This window comes from Cinclus cinclus, chromosome 13 (genome assembly GCF_963662255.1).
Source record: "Cinclus cinclus chromosome 13, bCinCin1.1, whole genome shotgun sequence".
NCBI lineage: Eukaryota > Metazoa > Chordata > Aves > Passeriformes > Cinclidae > Cinclus > Cinclus cinclus.
The window spans coordinates 13,517,891-13,539,893 of NC_085058.1; the positions used below are offsets into that span (position 1 = coordinate 13,517,891).

Here is a 22,003-nt window from a genome sequence, read left to right on the forward strand (position 1 = left end):
ACAATCCTTTGTGTCCACCTTCTTACAATGAGACCATTTTTATGTTGGTTTATCAACATAACTTGCAAACTTTTGGCCTCAGTTTCTGAAATCCTGCATTACTGGCAATTCCTACAGGTCCTTTGTGACAATGAAATTGAGAAGGGTGTCACATGGAAAAACGGGGATGCCTTGAGTAACAACAGCTGATTTCTTCTTCTCAAAAGCTTATCAAGGTGAGCTTTAACTGGTTAGCCCACTAAAATTCTCCCTGTTTTTCTAGCAGCAAGGAAACCTGAGTCAGGTTTTCAGCTGTCCTAAGGTTTGTGCACACCACCTTCCACAAGGGATACAAACCTGCTGGTGGCCAAGCCTTGATATAGCCAGTGCAATGGACAACAGCATATTGTGCTTCACCTTCTTTCACTGGGCCCAGGCCATTCCTGAATGAAGAAGAAACACAAAAACATCACATTGATTGACATGCAGAATAGATTTATGCTTTCAAACTATGACTACTAATGATTCACCAATATTTGTAAGTTATGCTGGAAACACCCAAGAATCAACCTAGGGTTCTGTACACTGCCAGCTCTGTTGTGCTGCTATTCAAGCTGTACCTGTTTTCTGTAATATTTCTTGGAGAAAAATATCAAAGATTGATTCAGAGATGGAGCTGGTATAAAACAAAGAATCTGAGTGACACATGCAAAGAGATTTTGTTTGCAAAGGATCCAGTGTGTGCAACACTCCTGGAGTGGGCATTAACTCAGTGGCAAAGGACAGGGCTTAGGGGAACTACAGCTGCTTTGTGGTAAATTAAGTATTAGTACCTGTATCTTTTTCTCATGGTGGTTATTCTGTTCAGAGGTAAATGATCCAGAGGAGCATTTCCACACCTAAAAGTAAATTAATATTTTAAAGAGCTTTTAAAGTAAATTAATATTTTAAAATATAAACACACATGCTGAAAATGCATTTTGAGATCTTTACTACCATATATAAGTAGACAGTAATGCATACTTATTCCTAGCAAAAACTTGTGTATTCATGTTTACTTAAATCGTGCTGCTTCCACAGGCTGAGCTTTTTAGATGTGCTATAAAAATCTTATTTATTTTAGAAAACTAAAAGAGACTAGAAAAAGATACCCCTCCACTCTTGCCCAGTACAAAGACTATTTGAAATTGATACCCCAAGGGTGGCTAAAGAATAGATACACCTTAAAATGTCATAAAACAGGGGTGAAAACTAGAGAAAAATATGTCAGACCCCCAAATATTCACACAAACCAATCTTAGTGCTCCTGTAGATTCCCTAGACAGAAAAATTCCACTGCCAGACACCAGCTACAATGCCTGTAGACATTAAGATAATGTTTGCGAGATCAAACTATTTGCACTGTCAAGTAACTTTGTTTAACACTTGTTCATGTGTATTTTGTGATATTTGTAAGTATGCCTAACTGTATAATTTCAACAGTCCATCTGAAGCTGAGTAAATAGTTTGAAGGGTAAAAGCAGCCTCATTTTTAATGGAAAAATAATAACAACAGTGAAAGAAGCAACCACAAGGAAAAGTTCACATTATCTGAGGGCCATTCTTCACAGAAGGTTTTCTTTTTATTCCTTTATTTTTTTTTTCTTATCAGTCACTGCCAAGGAGAAGAAGTGAACAGCTAAAAAAAAATTTAGAAATACAAAAACAGTGGGGTTACTGGCATGTGTAAAATCACTCTCATGCACTGGAATTAACAGAATAAGAGTGCTAGGAAATAACTGCAATCTGACCTGTTTTTAAAGCCAGGGAACAATTGCAACCAGGACACTAGGCCTGTTTTTCTTTGCACAAACAAGTTCTCCTAACATGATGGGCATCTTGGGAGGAAGAAAAAGCAGTGTTCTCAGGGCTGCTCTGCTGGGCAGCATTTCTTTCCTCCCAGTTAACAGGGGAAAAGGTTCTAAATCTCTGAAGTCTGATCAAACAGGTACAAAGTCTATAAACACCTTACAAAGGCACCCAAGAGCCATACATTCAGCATCCTCACAGGACTGGAAAAAATCCACCACATTACCAAAGTACAGGTATCTGTACTTTAACATGTCAAATACTGTGCTTTATGTGTTTCATTCTGTAATGAATTTTGCAGTGCTGTTATCAGCTATACTGGACATAGCCTACAGATGCAATTATGCACTTTCTCCTCCTAACCACAGATAAAAATTTATTACAATAAATAGCAACAGGCATTTTAGCCTGTTAGCACTAAAACAAGAGAAGTGCTCACAAGCCCCAAAAAAGCACTGGGCAGACAAATCTCTTTAAAGAAGCCCAAACATTGCAGGAGAAGTTGGAAAACTGAAAATCAAAATCCCTCTAAAAATTACTCATTTATCCAGCATCAGCCAGCTGACATCTGATTAATTCATACCAGGCTTAGGTTAATTCCTGCATAGCTGGCAGGTTTTCAACCAAATTCTTGTTTATCTTCAAGATTATTTTAATATTCTTGATTTGCTGAAAAAGCATAATGAGCTGGGTGTTCATTACACTTGCGAAAACTTTGTTCCCAAAGTATCAATTTGAGTCACTTTACTAGAAAAGACAATGGCGAAAATCCAGGGGTGAAGCTGTCATGAAGATCTCTGGAAAAAGGAACCTACAGCCCACACTGATTAGAAAAACTACAACAGAAATGAGGTGCTGTTTTGTCATTTACTGTTTACTGAAAACTAGTTTCAGTTCCACTCTAGTTCCTAAAGCAAGGACCCTAGAAATACTTCATGGGAGTGTGTCATTACAGCTTCAGTTTGAAATCAAGGCCAAATTAGTGCAACAAAATGTCTGCAGTCTAAGCTGAGACAGGACTGGAACCATTATGGGAACACAGGGTAAATGCATACCTCATCCTGCAAATGAAAGAGCGCCTGGATCCCATGCACATTCTCATTGAGGACTGCTGACCTTCCTTCTTTACTGTCCCCGTCTTCAAGTCCAGGATTCGTCCTAGAAATGCCAGGGAGATCAACTGATGTTCAGTACATAAATTTAATTCCATTTACTAGAAACTAAGATAACAAGAAATTCATGAGGTGAATGCCATTAACCCAGTTAGGGGAAAAAATACCAACAACAACAAAAAAAATCTTGATCCTGGTCTCACAGGGGAGGATCAGTTATGTGCTGGTTTAACTAACAATTTCAGCAAAGTTGACTCTGAGTCACAGGAATGATGGCTCTTTTCTTGGCTGGCCCAAGACCAACTTCCAGGGCAGAGTCAAATGCCTGGAGGCCAACAAGGCAATGACAACAGGCATAGCTTTTGACTTGATCTGCTTGCTCCACTCTTTACCAGAACTGTGGATAAAGCAACATTTATCAGTCCCCTGAGAGCTGCACTTCTTTCCCTGTGCTTGTGCCTATCCAGAACACAGTCACCACAGCACCACCTCAGTCAGAGCTGTCAGGATGGTGAGATGCACAGAAGACCAAACTTTTCTCCCTGATGATGAGATACAGGATTTGTCACAACAGTCCATGTGCTGGGACCCTTTTAAAGTTGCTAAAAAACTGACACAGCAAGACCATTTCTAAAGTTTATTTTTAGACAGATCACTGAAATGATCTGATTCACCATACAGCAACATAAGCCTGTGCAAGGTCCAGGGCCTGACCCTGCTCCCTACAACCCTCAGAATCACACCACAGGCACAGCTTGGAAAAGGGATGACAGCCACCAAGTCAGCTCTAGAGAGGACAGGACAGAGGGAATGCATGCAAAGGTAGGAAGGGGCTAACAGATTAATATTTCCATTTAAAACAGAAGACTGATTACTACAGACAGGTTCAGATCAGGACACTGGGTATCACCCAGAATCCTTCTGCTTATCACCAAAGAACTAACAGAATGGATTTTCATATCTACAGCTCAAATGCCAAGAGATGACTACAAAACCTAGCACAGACTAGTAATGAATCACTGGACCACATCCACAATGCTCAAGGGCTGGATGCAGCCACAGAAGTGACAGTGGGCCAGAGAAATGAAGTGGAACAGCTGCCATGCAATTAAATGACAGCCACCAGTGCTGACAACACATGGCCATGAGCAAACCCACATGTTTAAGGTAAGTATCTTTCAGTAACTGAAACTATACAAACCTTCAGTGTGATATAAATAGCCAGGTTTACAGCAATCTAAGGCACCTATTCTGTCGGTACTGAATTAAGAAAACATGCAGCAAACATTCAAAGTTTCCCTCACCAGACTGACCTAAAAGTCTCTGTCCAAAAATTAAGTTCTGAAATAAACCTACTGCCAAACACTATTCAGAATTACTCTACCTCCAAATATTTACTTCCACCCATGAATGGGAATGAAATCATTACATAATAGTTTTCAGATAAGGAACTAGGCAGCAGGATTTTAGTTTTAATGTATACTCCAGATAACTCCTTCTGGAGTTATTTGTTATCCCTGGCAACAGAAGGTCACATCCCATTTGGTGTTATCCTCAAGGTGTATCTCGGATGGTTAAGAAGTCAGCAAGCCTGGGGAACAATTCCTAAAGGTGCTTCAATTTAAAGCACTGGGCCATATATTAATCCTGGGCTATGATTCAGGTGTGAGCTGGGAAGAAATCACACCACATTTCCCAGCTCAGCTGTGCTGACCCCATGATGCAGGATGGATCTGAAGATCTAACACACTTCCCTTCCCTGCACTGAACAGTCTGTCTTATTTTCTATAGCCAAAGGCACAGTCTATTTCCCCATCCCCCCCAGCTAATCAGACAATTTAGAGAAATTAAATACCATCAGGCAGGAGGCAAACTTGTTCACAAATGAAGGCATTACACAATAAAGCACATAAAGATAGAATATATGTGCAGGATCCAATGGCTGGCTGTGTCAAGAGGCCAGTCAAATCAAACCACTAAAAGCAATTTTCTCTTAGGGCAAAATAACTTTGTCATACACACAAAAAGAAAAAAGTTGTTTTCTGTGCACTTTCTTTTTTCATTCCAATACAAATTCTTGAAGAGACACCAATATTAATCAAAAAGCACTGAGACAGTGAATGTAACTCAAACAGCTAATAGAAATTTTCCTGTTTTTATCATCCAAGAGCATCTACTACAAAACATAAAGGATGTTTCACAATTATGTGGCCACTAAGTCTAAAACTGCTGACACATGTTCCTTTGGCATGTCTGGAACCCCCAATAACAAAAGTCAGAGATTTTAAATTTAGCTTTTTGTTTGGCAATGTCTTTGAAATATGTACCAGATAACAAATAGAGTTCTAAATTTTGCCCTGACTTACAAAATCACTGCAGGGGGTATGTGAGTCAGAGAAATGTTTGCTGTACTGATACTTTGACAAAGCTCTCTCAGCAGCTTGTTTTAATAGTCCAGCATTCATATGTCAACCTTGTAGAGCTCTAACAATATATTACAGATTTTGAAATAGAACAAGGAGTTTGTGTCTCATCCATTATTAGAATCTTATGATCAAATTGTATTAAAAAGAGGAAGAATTATATATTAATCATAGCTAAATCCCAACATATGGCATTTTAATTAATTATAGATTAATAGACTAAATCAAGCAAACTGGCATAAACTGCACCTCAGTCACACTGGCAGCTCAGTTCAAGGAGGTGGCATGTCCTGATGATGACAGTTGTCACAGAATTATAAAGTATTCTTATCTCTGTTCCAGCATCCTCATGATAAATGCTCATTTAGGTTTCTCCATGGGACAAACACAAAGCACATCTGATGTTTAACTTGGAAATTATATTGTTATTAATAAGAAATATTCCAGGATGCTCTGATAACTTCTGTTAACTGAACAGTGCATTTGTGCATTCTTTTTAAATTCTCCTTCTAGTTTCTTCAGAAGAGCCATTGAACAGCCCAGTGCCAACACCAGCTGGATCCCTTATGAGCTTCCCCATAAACTGTTAATTGCATGTAGCTCATTTTTGTGTTAAACTTTTCCCCTCTCCAGCTCCAGACACAACCCTGGGATGCTGCAAGTGCAGGAGCACTGCTGTGACTGACACTGCTGTCTTATTGCCCTTTACAGCAGCTGCACAATTCAGAGGAAACCAGAGTTTGCTCTGCTGAGAAGGAGAAAGCAAACAAAAAAGCACAATGCTGATTAAAATGGGCACATAAATTTCTCTGGCTGGTCTGGGTATAATTGATAATTTGTTGAAATCTCCCCACTACAGTCCCCATCCAGAAGGCAGTATTGCTTCAACCTGTAATAAACCAGCTGTTCTCCGAGCAAGAAACCACTGGGTGATCCAGGAGCCTGATGTCAGCTGCTGTGACAGGAAAGGGCTGGCACACAGGCACACGGAGGTGAGGACAACGGGCAACTTCATTATTTGGGTAGAATTAGAGAAGCCACATAAAGCTCTTACCAGTAAAGAGAGAACAAATTCAAGTACTGCAGACACATGCCAGAAACATTTCCTGCAGGGTGTTTTCAAAAGATGCTCTAAAAACATTCTCATGATGATCAAGGGGGCAAATGCTCACGCTGGCACTGATGTGCCCCTCGTGTGTGCAAACAGTGACTGCATTATGCACAAACCTTCCCCTTCTGGATCTCCAGTTGCTACAGAGAATGTTCAAACCTGTGTTGTGTGCTTGGAATGTTTTGAGATGAACCTAAACCAAGGATTGGCCTGGGCCTACTGGAGTTCATGGGGTTTCAAATCTGGGAATTTGGCTCAAATCCACTTTCACACAATAGCACCAGCTTGTTCGAAAATTTTCCTCCATGTTTATGCACTGCACGCTCAGGTTTATAGCCTGGTAATCACAGTATGTTCTTTTTGCTTTTTTTCCACATTTTTGGGGTTTTTTTAGTGTTTTTCCTTTTTTTTGTTTGTTTGTTTTTGTTTTGGGTTTTTTTTGTTTGTTTATTTTGATTCAAAACTCCATATACTTCAACACCTAATTCTACCACAAATGCTTTCTCTGCTGGATTCCCAGTTCCTAAGAATGCTGCAGTCTGTAACTAGAAAGAAGGGTGATACATAAGGGCATTCCTCTGCAAAAATTTCAGTGCAAGTTGAAATGGTTTGGTCTAAAACAAGCATACAGTGCCCACATCCAGTATGCAGCATGGAAAAACCCAGCTCATAGATCTCAGAAGAAATTTGGTTTGGCCTCATGTGCACAAGAATATTATTGGCGAAGTACATGATACAATTTTCCATTTCCCTCTAACTCATCAGCAGATGGACTCCTGTCTTGCACAGAATCATGGACCTGACAGGGAAACAGTCTGAATTAATATATGGATTCTCACCTTGACCTCAATACCTTCAGCAACCCAGCAAGTTTCACCTTTCAGATGATAATAATACAAAGTTAGATATTTCATAATTATTCTCAGCCACCAATTCTCCATATACTTCTTTCCAGGCAAAATAAAATAAAGGATAAAGTAAGTTTGGTTTGGACAAGATAACAAAAGATGACTTTGGGCTCATCAAAAATACTCCACAGGCTGCTCACGGAAGACAAACAGAACACAGGAATACTGCACCCAAAAATCCTTATGAAAACTAAAACCATCTTTATCTCACTATAAAACCAGGAAAAGCAAGACCAGGATGGATGAAAACAAGAGGAAATGATTTTAAAAAAACAACAAAGTGATGGTCAAGGTACTGCTGCTGCTGAACACAGCTCCAAATGTAAGCTCACTCTCAAACAGAAGGGTCAGAGAACAAAGGATTTCTGTGGTGATGTTCTGTATTAGTATATCAGGACTTTAGAAATTAGCAGAAAAGATCAACTGAAAAACCTTGAGTGTTCTACAATTTGTGGAGAATCAAGATCCAGGTCACTGTTTGGGATAAACAGTCAAGTTCAAGAAAACAAGGTGAAATTCTTCTTGAAACTGCCATTTATCAGTTTGTACATATGCACTGAATACAGCTGAGCATTCAGCTTTACACTGAGGTGCTCAGCTGACAGAGTTCCTCTTCAAAACAACAGATGCACTACAAATGCATAAACAAAATGTCTCCAATAAGACTAAATAGCCTAAATTTTATCAATTTGTATTAAATTACTCTTGATAAGCTTATGCCAGAGCAATTACTCTGCATTAATTCAACAATTAAACCAAAATAAAAGAACTTTACAATGTACGTCTCACAACTGTAAGTGATGCGATTTTATCTCATGTTTAGTGCAACTCAGCAAGTGCTTTAAGCTCTATTAAGTGTAATAAATATACATCCACCCTGTGGATTCTAATATAAAAGAAATTACAGAGTACATTAAGAATCACAACTGCCTTGCAACCACAGTATTTGAAGACTCTACTTCCAGGAACTCACATTTATACAAACCAGAAAAATATAGCAATATACAAATAGAACAATATACAAATTTAAAAACCCCCCAAAACATGGACAGCCTTTTTTTAGCATTATGGGGTTGATTATTTACATAAAGGCAAGACTCATAAAAGCAAAGACTCTACCTACCATGCATATACCCATATCAGAGTACACAACAAAGAATACAATCCTAATAAAACCATACTGAAAAAAAGTGCATCCCTCTGCCCCCTCATGGAAAGCAAACACATGAGCAATAGGAACAACATCAATACTCAAAACATAGGTGAATTTAAGACCATCCTAACTTAAAATCACAAACTAAGGGTAGAACCACAAGACTGGCACCAGTTACCAGTGCTGATTTTTACAGCCTGCCTCTCTCACTCACTCCAAGGTTACAGTGCAGTTCCCAGGAAAATACCCACTAATACTCCTGTTTACTCAAACATTCCTCCTTCACATCTGTCAAAGAGTGAATGGTCTGCTCTCCAGACTGTCTCCCCTGTGGTACAGGAGCCCCTGGTCCTGCCTGGAAGATGTCTGGTAGCACAGGTCATCCCTCACTGGTACCACAGCCTCTACGGAACAGAACCACCGCCTCCATCCCTGGATTTCAGGAAATGGAGGATGTGGCAGGAGTGACAAAAATGGACATGTTCCTATCGTGTGGAGGTGGCTGATGCAATCTAAATCTTCCGTGATATTAAAATCATGATCCTTTCAGAAGTTTCAAGGACCAAGAAGCACTGCAGGTACAAATAAGGTCTCTCCATATATACACCCCACTCTTGTTTCCCAGCTGGCCTGACTCTACAGAGGATGGGATTGCACCCTACCAGCCTGCTGTACAACACAAGGGGACATTGGTACACAAACATCCCTTGAGAATACAGTAGAACTGTAAAATCAGTCAGCTCACACAGCCTGGAACAATGTCAGGGACCACACAGGAATTCCCAGCTGTGATCATACTGCACACAAACCAACCAAGAAACTCGTGGGATGGCAGGGATAAAATTAAGTTGCTCTTGCTCCAAAGCTGGCACTGCCTCCACCCAGAAGTTATGAGACTGCTTTAGATCTCCCAGGCTGGGGCTTCCCTGGCCTCACATGCTTGTTTTATCTTGCAGCAGGCAGCAGCCCCATAGCCCTACCCCACTGCACTCACACTACATTGCAATACACTGATAAATAAATGTATTGACATACAAAATAAACAACTGGCTTGGAGCAGGTATTTGCTGTTAGCAGACACCACAGCAACCTCCAGAGGACTTCTACACCTTTACTGTTATTTTAAAGGTGAGGACACTGAACCCAGAGGAATGATTTCTCCTGCCTGCAGTCAATCAGCTAGGAACAGGGTCCAAGCTCCCAGGACCAACAAGAGTTCTCAACATGCTGCAGCTGTAGATAAAAATACTCAATAATATAATGCACAGTGATTTCCAGTAAGTCCATAAAAATCTCACGACATCTATATGCTTAATCAGCTTAAATCTATGCTTCCAAGAGAAGACTACAGGCTGAGTGTCCTATTTACCTGCAGTGGTAGCCTCTGGATATATCAATATAAAATCTGAAACTAATTAGCCCAAAGGTCACAAAGATGCTCAGAGGGAAGGAGCACCTTCGCTACAGAGACAGGCTGGGAGAGCTGGAGTGTTCAGCCTGCAGAAGAGATGGCTCTGGGGTGACCTTAGAGCCCCTTCCAGTACCTAAAGGGAGTACAAGACAGATGGAGAGAGATTTTTTACAAGGGCATGGAGTAAAAGGACATGGACAAATGGCCTTAAGCTGAAGAAGGGCAGGTTTAGATTAGACATGAGGAAGAAATTCTTCACTCTGAGGGTGGTGAGGTCCTGGCACAGGTTGCCCAAAGAAGCTGTGGATGCCCGTTCCCTGGAATTGTCCAAGGCCAGGCTGGATGGAGCTCTTGGTCTAGTGAAAGGTGCCCCTGCCCATGGCAGGGGGGAAGCATGGACAGAGATGATCTTTAAGGTCCTGTCCAAGCAAAACTATTCCATGATTATAAATATAAACCATCAAAGCTCACTCTCCTCCGTAGCCTAGCTTCTCAGGGGGATTACTTGAACCTCTCAAAATATGTTAAGGTTTACATCATCTAATTGCAAAAGGCGTTGTATAAGCATTAGAGTCAACTTATGACATTCCTACAATAGAATGAAGAGTTGATCCAATCAACAGCAAAGTTAAAAAAATAAATCAAAGAAGTAATGCAATTGAAATGCACCTATTTTTAAATATCTGTCTGCTTCCTACTTACCAGCTGGAGACACTAACCCACAAGGGGGAAACTGAAAAGCTTTCTCACCCCTTCTTATTTTTTAATAAGAAACCCCTCATGTTACACAGTTGTTTGCTTAATACAACTTGTTATTATAAAAGCTCACGAGGCCAAAAGGCCCCTGCTGTGCCTGCCTTCATGTTTGACTAACCAGTCTGCATCATGTCATTTTACACAGGGTTGGGCAAATGCACATAATTTTAATTCAATTTAAAAGAAAACTATGTGGGCTTTTCAGTCTTTCTATTCATTTAATTTTAAGGGACTATCTGAAGGTCTAGTGTTACAGATTACATGCAAGTCTCTCTGCTGATGGACCTGGAAAAACTGGACTTGAAATTGGAGCAAATATTCAAAGCATATGTTGAAAGTCAAGTTGTAACACAAAAAAAAACCTTTAAAAAATCAACCCATAAAACACTTTAACTAAAAGTACTTTGAACTCTCAAGAATGTTTATTGAAATTATGGGGCACATTCAGAATATTAAGTAAAAGAGCTTATTGAAACCCATACATACGTGTAAGCTCTCTGTAGAGATAAACACACAGCTTCAATCTGTGATCTCTGCAGGTGTTTTAATTCCCAAAACAAGTAACTATGACAAAGTTCATGGCTCCATGATTTGGACAGTTGGAGTAGCCCTTCTGTCACAAAAATCAGATGTACCTGAAGGAATGACTGAGCTGGAGAAAACTATCCCAGTAACACCTGCCAATGTACAAACAGCTCTTCAAAAGACAGTCAGACTTTCTAGAACAAGGGATGGAAACCCCAGAAACTCCAAAGCACCATCAGCAGATACTCCCACAAAAGAACAGCTATCAAAAATAAGACTGGAATACGTAATTTATTCTTTTACCATTCACAGTTGCATAATAAATCAATACATAAAGGTTGTAAGTAGCTTCTAAACTAATCCATTTGTTTCACTTGGATGCTCAGCAAGAAGCTTTACTGAAAAGCCATTCTGCCAAAAAAGCTTCAGCTCCTGGCATTCCATATTATTTGTGCTTCATTATCAAACTCAAATAACTGGGATTTATGTTTTGTTAGTAAATACTAGTATTGTCTGGTTCTGAAATCTGGCTCTGGTGACACACTATGGAATAGTTCATTAGAGGAAATAATGACCACAAGATGACCTTGTAAGATACTTTGCTGTGGACAGACTTAAATTTAAACACATGAGAAGGGAAGGAGAGGGAGGAGAAAAAAAGCTCAAGAATGCTGTCTAGCTGTTTTTACAGGCTACTTCTTTAGTTCAATTAAAAAAAGGTGTGTGAGGCAAAACATCCATTGTAAGTTTTAATTCTCTTTTTGAAGACTCAAGACACTTAATCACATGCAAAAGTCTCCACACGATGAAAACAGAAAGAAGAATAATTGATGACATAATTTCACATCCCAGGGACTGCAATAAACCACATCAAACTAAGGAACACTGCCTGTGGGCCATGCTCCCACTCTGGGTGTGAGCTGCACTCCCTGCAGAGTATCAGAGACGAGCAAGTGGGAGCCATGGTCTCAGCAAGCTGGTGGAAGGCCAGGGAAGGATCAAAGACCAAGAAGTGCTGTCTTTGCTGCCACAGAATTGAGCCTCAGCTAAGGATGGAGAGATGACAGCAGCATGGGATAAAACAATTATGGCTGGAACACTACTACAGACAAGGCACCCCTCCTCCCCACGCCTCCCTAGGCTGCTACTACAACTCATCACCAATAAAATATTTTAGAGCCTTGTATTGACTTCATTGAGACAGCACAACATTCAAAGCTCCTGCTCCACAAGGCAGAAGTTAAGGCTGCCTTCTCCCAGCATCTGCTGCCATCAGAGCACTGAAGTACCTGAGAAGGTTCCAAGTTTGCCAGTGCCAAAACTCTCCAGGCACACTTGGACTGTTTTATTGTTAACCAAAGAAGTTGTTCAGGTATTTGTAAAATACCAGTATTTTTGAAAGGGGGGAAAGCCCCACTGACTCCATATATCTTATGGTGTTTAACAAAACAGAGGAGGTTGAGCAAATGTTGAACATGAAAGACATACCTGCCACCCTTGAAACCCAGCAAGGGAAAGTGATCCAGTCCAACATCTGTAATAACACACCCAAGAATGAAGCAGTTTCCAAGTGGGAAACTCAAGGTGAAGACTGAATAGAAACAGCAACCACAAAACCCACTTGCATGTGCATGTCCAAACACCTGAAAATTCACCCTAAAAGCATTCCCTGATGCTAATCAGGTGTAGTAAGTTTGTCTCGGGAGTACTAGGCTAAAATTGTTTCCTTGTTTTGGTAAAAGCATGTACTGACCTATTTAAACCACCATTATAATTACCAAAGTAATTTAAAAAAAATGCAATTTATTATCACTGGTTTTCCTTTCAGTACTATCCACCCAAATGGAATGTGTCAGCAGCAGGGAGACCACTGGGTCACTGTGTTTGTGTAGGAGTTGCTTTTGAACTGCTTTATACATAGTTGGCTTCTCCCAACATTTGGGATTTTTTCTCCCCCAGAAACAGTTCTAGAGACCAAAGGAAAACAAAATTCTCTTGGAATGTTTGAGAGATTAAATGTACCATACATTTAAAGTATGATCATTTGAAAGTACCAATTTTTTGAGAGCAGACTGTGCTTTTGTCTTATTTCTGTGTTACTGTCTGGTGTGTCAAAGGGCAGGAATGGCACTCTAGGATGCCCTACAGTTACATGTTCCTTGTTTCCTGCACTAATTCATTTACTTACAAACAGAATGGGGATGGAAGAAGCAGGACATTCATTTCCTCCATCCTGCATGTAAAAATCCTGCAGGCTAAACAGACTAAGCTGAAAATCCACAAATTCCTATGCTTGGCACTGCCCAAGTTCTTAGGCCATCTCTGGCTGGCACTGTGACCTTCCTGCTATGAGAACAAGCAGTCCATAAAAATGAGGGCAGGTCTTCTACTCTGGAACAACGGCACAGCAATGGGTTGGTGTGGATGGAAAGTCTCACATCTGAAACATCCTCTTCACTCTCCACAATGCCAGTGGGACCGCATAACTCAACTGAAAAACAGGTATCACATGATGATTTGGTAGTCGTCAACAACAAGGCAAATCTCTTTCCAGATTTCACACTTAAAAGACAAAAAGATGCCTTGCCAAAATGGGCTTTTTCTACAGAAAAAAACAAACTGGAACCTGAAATACGCCATTCACATCAATCACTCATATACATTCTATACATGGCACTGTGTTTCAAGAACTGTTCCTTCTATTTCATGGCAACCACAGTGTTGAATTATCTATTTTCAGAAATCTCTGTTACCTTCCTTTGCAGGTACAATAATCCTGACACAGCTGTCTCCAGCCTGCAACACCCCAAGGAATAAAGTGGGGGCTGTGTGGGTATGTGTGGGTGGGTGGAAAATCCCATAAAAAATTGAGTCAAGTCTTGGACAGTTCTGCAGAGACATAAAAGAATTCAGAACATGGAAACTTTCTCTCCTCCCCATCCCACCAGCTTTGCTGTGTGTTGTTTACTGGGTGCCTGCTTGTTTTCACTCTACAGGTTGTGATGCTTCATGGACATTCAGTGAAAACCTCTGTTTTATCCTGGGACAAAAAGCACATTTACTCTCTATAAACAAAATATTATACAACTCATTCCCTACCTGCCCAGAGGCAACAGTCTTACTAGGTCAGTCATCCTGTACTAAGATGTTAAAATCAAAAATGCTGGGATCTGGTTTTAATTCTCTGTTCTCTGACTTCCTAATCTGCTGGGCTGGGCACGTTTCAGAGACAGATGGTTCTTTAGGGTTCATGTACTTAAAAGAGCTCACAGACAGAAGAAAAAAAAAATAATAATAAAGAAATCAAGTGCTGTCAGTTGAAACAGTCCTTCACATGCAGAGTGTCTTTCTCATGCATAAACCTCTGAAAAATGTACTCTTCAGAACCAAAGGCTACAGAACAAAGTCCCGAAGGAGCTCTATGACAGCTTCTTGCTTAGTCAACTGTCTCAGCAAAAATATGCTTCCCTGAAAAAAGGGATTTTTTATTGCTTTCCATTTTTTTTCCCAGGCAGTGTTAAGAGCTCTGAGTAGCAAAATACCAATCTTTGACAAGTATCTCAATGTTCACAAAAGACAGAATAAAGACAGACCTTCTGACAATATATTTTTGGTATAGAACTTTTGGCACAAATACCTGCAGTAGACTTTTTTTACCCCCTTTTTTAATAAATAGGGTGATCCAATTTTTAAGTGGATGTGGAGAAACTAATACAGCAGTTTGCCAATAGAGTGCAGAACTCAACCCATATATTGTTTCGATAATATATTACTTTTCCATTAGACATGAGCTTTACTATTACTGATGATGATGTTTAAGGCAGAACAGGATTGTATTTGCCAGGACTGTGTTTCTTGTCATGCCTCAACTCAGTCTTTGAATTTCTTTGGATAATTTTATCTGAGAAGCCAGCCAGGAGTCTCATCCGGCTCTTCTCTGTATCAGCTGGAGTTCTAAATAATTCATGGAAAGTCAGAGTTCAAAACAGATTTGCATTCACTTGGCTGGTTGTCAATATGAGAATCGCCCCCTCCTAAGAAAGATCATGCAGAAATCAGAGCTGGAAAACAGACGTGGCAGTATAAGGCACCTCACAGCACAAAAAAATCCTGTGCTGATTTTCAGGAAGATTATGTGAGGAGAAAAGTTATCCCTAATCTTCTCTTTCACATTAATCAGTTCACTGCTGTGGAATGCCTACTCTGCTTCTCCACTGGTGAGCCCCTGGTCTCTGGCACTTCCCTCTCTCAAGCTGAACACTAGTTTTCTCATTCTTACAATTTGACTCTATCTACAACATCTGGATTTTGTGGCTGTGTCTACAAACTGCTTGGTAATAAGGGTTTGCAGCTGGACAGAAAACTGCCTAAGCTGAAATCATCACTGCAAGACAACATGTTATTAGAAGGTTCTGTGAGACAGGTTCCCCAGTCCAAATCTATGCTTGTATAACATGGAGTGATGCTTCCATAATATACATGAGCCACAGAAAATTGTCACACAATGGTCTTTTGTTCTCAAGGGATACCTATCAGCTCAATTTTTGCTGTGGTCAGTCACCATTTCCATCATGAAGTTCTACTTTGTCACATTTAGAAAATATGGCAATAAAAGATCATGCCAAGACTAAACTAAGCTTGGCATACAAGCTCTGTCCAGAAGTAACCTCAACTAATCTTTGTCAGCTAGCAAGTGAAATGACTTAGTCATTTTTAAATCACTTGAAAGCTGTAGAGGTTCTGGTTCCCATCATTTTCTTGCAGTCGCTGCTCTGCACTTTCAGCACGCCTTAACTGCTCAGCTGGAACAGTTTGCAAGGACTCCTAGGGAACCTGACTGTCCTGAGGAGCCTTTGTGTCATGGGTAGGATGACATACCCTGCTCCCTGCCTGGCCTAAGCAGAGAGGGTGAGGCTGAAGGGAGATGTTATAGCTGATTTCTATGTGCTGTGCTGCCTGCAGCCCAAGATTGAAGATAACAAACCTGGGTGTTTCCCATTTGCACCACTGGAGATGCTGGGTGCAGGAACAGAGATCTTACAGCCCTGACACACATCTCAGACACATCATGGAATCACTGGCAGTATTTCCAGGCAACCATACAGAGGTGTCTGTATTCATCACTCTAGTCTTTCATGAACTACTTATGGAGAATTAGATTTGTAGAAATCAGTCTTTCAAAGTGCTCTAGAGCACTGTATTTTAACAGGAGGACAGTCTACTACAATACTTGCTCAGTCATTTTTTTGAAAGGTAATGTAGCAGAGGGAATTCTTCAGAAGTGGTTTTCCTCGGCACTTAAATCTAAATTCTGTCTGTTCCCTGTGCCATTAGATTTGCTGTCTGCAACTGAGTCTCTCACTTGCACTGGAACTGAGCCTGCACCTGAATTCAATATCCACCAAGTTCCACCAGTGCACCCTAAGCACAAAGAGGTCTTTGCTACTGGATCCTCCTGTGGGATCTGATCTTCATCCATATTTAAAGTGACTTGTTTTGACATCTGCAGATTTTCAAGAACAAAGAGAGAAAATGAATTAACACTGTGAATATCTGCCCATTCTGATTAATCATGCACATGATGCACATAAAGACTTCCTGGGAGCTCAATTTCTTGCCATCATCACAGCTCAGCTGCTCTTTTCTAGATCATTTCTAACTGTTCATACACTTCACAGTTCAGCTTTCCTGTTGTTACAATGTGTTAGCAATTAATGCACAACAAACAAGCAGACAATTGTTCCATTTCTAGGGAATAAAATCTCCAAGGACACAAAATTAAATAGAAACTATCCATCTTTCCCCATATCCTAAGATTTCAAGGAAGATCAAGCAATTAACTCCCCAAACACACTATGTGGTTGAGGCCATGATTAACAGGCACTTCAATTTGACATACATTTTACAGCTCCTGAAGTCCCGTCACTCAGAAGTGTTTGAGAAATCCCATGATAAGGTGGGCCAAAGACTTGTCTCTACCAAAACCAATAGGTTTTAGCTTAGTTTAGCTTTCAGCAGGTCAACCCCTTGATGTGACTCATACGTAGTACCACAGAAATGCCAAAGGAGAAGAGGGTGAAATGAGGTGAGGATTGCATAAGCTGTGTGACTGCCAAAGAAATGCTCATGTGAGCACAGCCCCAGTTCCAGCCTTATTCCTGGGGGCAGAAATGTGAGTGGGAGCCTACTTCCTCCACTGGCTTGTTCTCTGTCCCTCCCCATTGCAGTGGCAGCTTCCCAAGCTCTCAGGGTCTGGAGCAGCATCTCTGGGTAGCAGGACTGCAAAGAGGAGCTGGGAAAATCCCAGCAATACTGCACTAATGTTTAGCACTTGTAATAAGACAACTACAACCAAAGGACACTGCTCAGACCTGCTGCAGGGCAAGTGAAATTTCTCCTTAGTCAAAATGCTGGCACTGCTTTCCCAGCTCAAGGGCTGAAGGGGGAGGTTATAGCATTGAGAAAACAGACCCTGAGACATTGAGGAAGAGAGCAAAATTAAAAATCATAACATACTGTTACACTTTCACTTGAAAATCTTCCCTAAGCACATCCTGTGCTTAGACATCACTGAAAGATGAGGATATTCCTACTGCCTGAAGTGAACTTCACTTTGTGCAAAAAATGTTTCAGATGCAGCTGCCTGGCTGGCAGTTTCCATCACTTTCAAGCTCTACACTGCCCTCTGTTCAGCATGAAACATGCCTTTGGAAAGCCAAGGAAAACTTGGTTTAATGAACACTAAATTAGAGGAAATACATTTGCCTCCTTGACATCTTTTAAAATGTCACTAAGACACACAGTATTTCAGGTCACTGCCAGATTTCATTCAGTACTTGTTACAAAGCTGCTGCTCTCAGTATGGCCTGTGTTACAGCAAGGGAAGTGTTAAGTGGCTGAATGGACTCTACAATCACCTTTCTCCTAGAAAGGTATCTCAAAGAAGCAAGAGTGATGGTGCTGAAGTCCTGCTGCCTGCTGCTTATAAACAAATTGAGGCTGGACAGGCAGTTCTTATAGAAGACTGCTTCTTATGTAATGGTACCTTGTGAAGTCAAGGAAATACAAATTAAAAATAATAAATCTAGAAATTTCTGGTTATCTATATGCTCCACAAACTGACAGAACTACTTGTACACAAAATTACTGCACTTCACCAGCCACACCTTTAAAACAAAATTGCTCAAAAAGCTGAGCAGGCGACCCTGCTTTCCTCATGCTGGGAAAATGTTCAGCTGACCACGTACACCACATTTACAGGCCTTCTGTGTCAATCTGACAACTCCAAAAGATTCAGGCAGGGAAAAGATTTAGCTCTATAAATACTATTGAACTTCTCTCTCCACTGGCTACAGACCAATACAGCGCAGAAAAAAAGCTCATTGCTAAGGCTGGAAAAAACACAGAGTTGGGTTTTCAGAAGTGCTCTGCATTTGTCTAGCCCAGCTCTAGTTTGAGCAGGTTAAGTCCCATAACTGAGCACTTTTGGAAGTCAAAACATGACTTTTCACTGAGGCTCTGGAGTAATTGCTTCTTGGACAAGATGGTATGTATGTTAAAATGTAATACAGGCTACATAATAAAAACAGTGGTTGTGCTCTTTTGCAAGTCTGGTGGTATGCAACTCAGCTGTTTTGCCCTGTGCAGGTTCCCCTAACTGTTCACTTGGTTTCTGTCCATCTGGATTTTCACCACAGAATTTTGCTTTGAGCTTCCAATTTGAATACATGAAAGCTCTGCCAAAACCACATCACATTCAAACCACGGGAAATCATGAATTTGGCACTGTTTTGACATGGAAGCTGTAAACAGTGTGCAGGTTCACTCAAAACTGGATCAGTGTCCTTTGAGTTATGAAACACAACAAAACTTCCAGCTAACCAGGTCAGAAATCTTAACTACTAAAGCAAAGAGAAACTATGTGACTTTTGCAAGGATCAGAGGTTTTTTGAATATTATCCCCCACATTTTTTCCTTTAGCTATAAACATAATACGTAAAGGATAAAAAGAGAAGTTAAGTTCCCTCCTTTCCAAGTATGAGTTACAACTGGATTTAGCTAATTCTCACAGCTCTAACATACACATATCCTATTAAAGACAAGGTAGTTTCCCATTGGCAGCTTTGAGCATGAATAATTGTAAAAGCAGAGGAGATATGAGTAAAGTTTAATTTTACATGCAACATGAGAGGTAATCAACTTACAGGTAACTTACACTACTGCACAGGAGCCTCATGATTAAAATCCAGTATATTTTCAGTTGCCAAACACTGGATTTTTTTCCCCTCAAGATTCCAATTAGCAAACCACAAGGAACTTGTATGAAAACAGAAAAGTCTAAAGTATGATTTTTGACTTCAAATTAAGCACTGCCCTGAAGAAACACATACTTGTAAAGAAGTCACAAGTTCATTGAGGATGAAATGAAAACAATCTTGATTTCCAGACCAAGCCTGAGAACAATCCATATTCCAAACCAGAGTTTGATTGCAGAGCTACACAAAGGTGGTTTGACTGAAGTCAAATGAATAGGAACCAAAATACAGTCACTCAAAAGAAGATTTATATTACTGTACTGCCTGCAAGCAAACAGCTCAATCTTGCTGAGTTTCACTTTAACCAGATTTTTACACCAGGCACTCTGAATGTCAGGAAAAGCTCTCCAGGGACCCTGAACACACAGAACCATACATCAGACATATCTGACCTGTCATAGAGTTCTCAGATGTACACAGTTGCTCTCGCAGCTTTTCCACGTCGTCTGGATGAACCTGTTCGTACAGAGTGCTGCCAAACCATTCAGACTGAGGCTGGTTTAGCACAGGAGTCACAGAGTCTGATACATAGATCACTCTTCCTGTCTCAGCTGCAACTACAAACAGGAACCCATCTGCAGCCTCCAGGATAAGGTGCTTCAGTTCCTTCCAAAGAAAGGATTTGATTAGAATGCCAGCCAGAAAAGGGAATTAAATATAATGTCTGTCACTGTCAGAGAATATTGTTTTCTTGTGATCTTAGTAGTTGATCAAAACCCAGATAAAATTTTTCACTGATGTAACAATACAACCAAACTTGCAGCAAGGCATAAATTGCCCATCTCAATAACAAACAACATTTTATTTTCTGTTATTGCCTTTCATCTGGTAATCTCTATGCACTTAAGGAAAATAAACAACTAATACTCACTGCATACTCTGTGATAGGCATCTAACATTAAAAAATAAAAATATATTTCCGAGTACAAACAGAGGAAATGAACAGCTCTAAATCATGGCAAACTCATCCCTTAATTAAATGTTCTGAATAATTTAATTGGAAAGAAACCAATAAGACTTTCTAGTTTGGTTCCCCTGGCCCTGCTCAGGATGGGCTCTGTTTGTAAATTAAAGAGTCACTGGATAGAAAGCAGAAAGTGTAATGGGAATGAGGAAAGAATCCCCAGCCTCCTCTTCCATTAGGGACTCTGAGCCCTTACACAAGAAGGTTCTATTACTTCTTGCTTTTCAGCCTGTGAATATGAAGGCTCAGCATCACCCAGAAATACTCCCTTTCCTTGGCAGAGCTTGAAAACCTCTCATGGCAAAGGATGACAACTACCACTCCAATTCCTGGAAAAGAAGCTTAAACAGCCTCTGGTGGCTCCAGTGACCACCAGAGCTTAAGATACTGCACCTGGAACTCAAACACAGAGCTCTGGAAAACCTGAGTCCCATTCCAGGTGAGACAACTCAGCAGGGTTAGTGTGCAAGTGGTAGTTATTAGCTGATAAGGTGAGGATAAAAATCTGGCAAACTACTAAGAAATGGATAACTCATCTTAAGAAACACTCAACAGACTGTCAACTTCTGCTGCTTTGTTATAGGGAAAGCACATTGATTCTGAACTGCTGACCATACAAAAAAACCCACAGCACAGCTGGTCACACTATACTGAGGCTAGTATAACCAGTTTTGCACATTATTTAAAAATATTAAAACAAACTCTATAATTCTGCAAAATTAAAAGAAAAAAAACTGCAATGAGAAGTGACTAGGGTGTGCCACCAGCAGAATGGCACAGTCCCTCCAGAAACACACTCCAGGAGAGCTGGAATAAGCAGTCGTGAGCACTGAGGGGTCAGCAGCAGCTGCTGTTTATCTAAAGGGAAGAAGTATTGTCTCCATCCATAAGTTCCATGTGTAAGTGCTTAAATCACTTCAGACCACAAAAATGAACATTACACCCATAGGACCTCAAAAACAATGGAGGTGGTAGGAATTTTCAGTGTGCTCAGTAAACAGAGTTTTACTTCAAGCACTGGGTGCATCTTCCTTCTTCCATCAAAAATGTAACCAAGGAAGCACCTCAGCCAGTACAGATGGGATTCATCTCTGCCCAGTTCAGCTGCTGGCAACTCCAGCATTAAGACTAAATGATGTTTTTAACCTTTCTCTAATCCCCAGAGAGAGAGGCAGGGCTTTCTAGACTGATTTTTACTTATTTTAGAGAATCTTTGTTAGGACGGAAAGAACCCAGATCTGGAGGTGAAAATTCCTTTCTGTGAGGCAGTGACTTATTTTTCAGGTGGACAGACCTCAGCGATAAGAATGCCAATTTGCTTCTTCAAAAAGAAGTATCTGTCATAGTGTTGAGATCAAGACCAAAAGGTCACAAAAATGCTGTCTCTATTCACACCCTGGATACGTAGCTGGTACCAGCTGCTACACTACAGTGAAGGACCAAGTTGAGGCTCTACCCCTCTCAGCATCTCCTCACACCTTTGAAGACCAAAAAAACA

At 40.5% G+C, this 22,003-nt stretch overlaps 1 protein-coding gene across 1 annotated transcript in view; it reads right to left on the minus strand.

The window, feature by feature from the left end:
* ARNT2 (aryl hydrocarbon receptor nuclear translocator 2) overlaps positions 1 to 22,003 on the minus strand; it is a 68,190-nt gene that overhangs the window by 34,553 nt on the left and 11,634 nt on the right. Inside the window, exons 4-7 of the mRNA XM_062501196.1 lie at positions 19,934 to 20,147; positions 2,883 to 2,985; positions 813 to 878; positions 337 to 422 (exon numbers count right to left, since the gene is read on the minus strand). Coding sequence (XP_062357180.1) covers positions 337 to 422; positions 813 to 878; positions 2,883 to 2,985; positions 19,934 to 20,147 — 469 coding nt within the window. The remainder of the gene's footprint in view (positions 1 to 336; positions 423 to 812; positions 879 to 2,882; positions 2,986 to 19,933; positions 20,148 to 22,003) is intronic.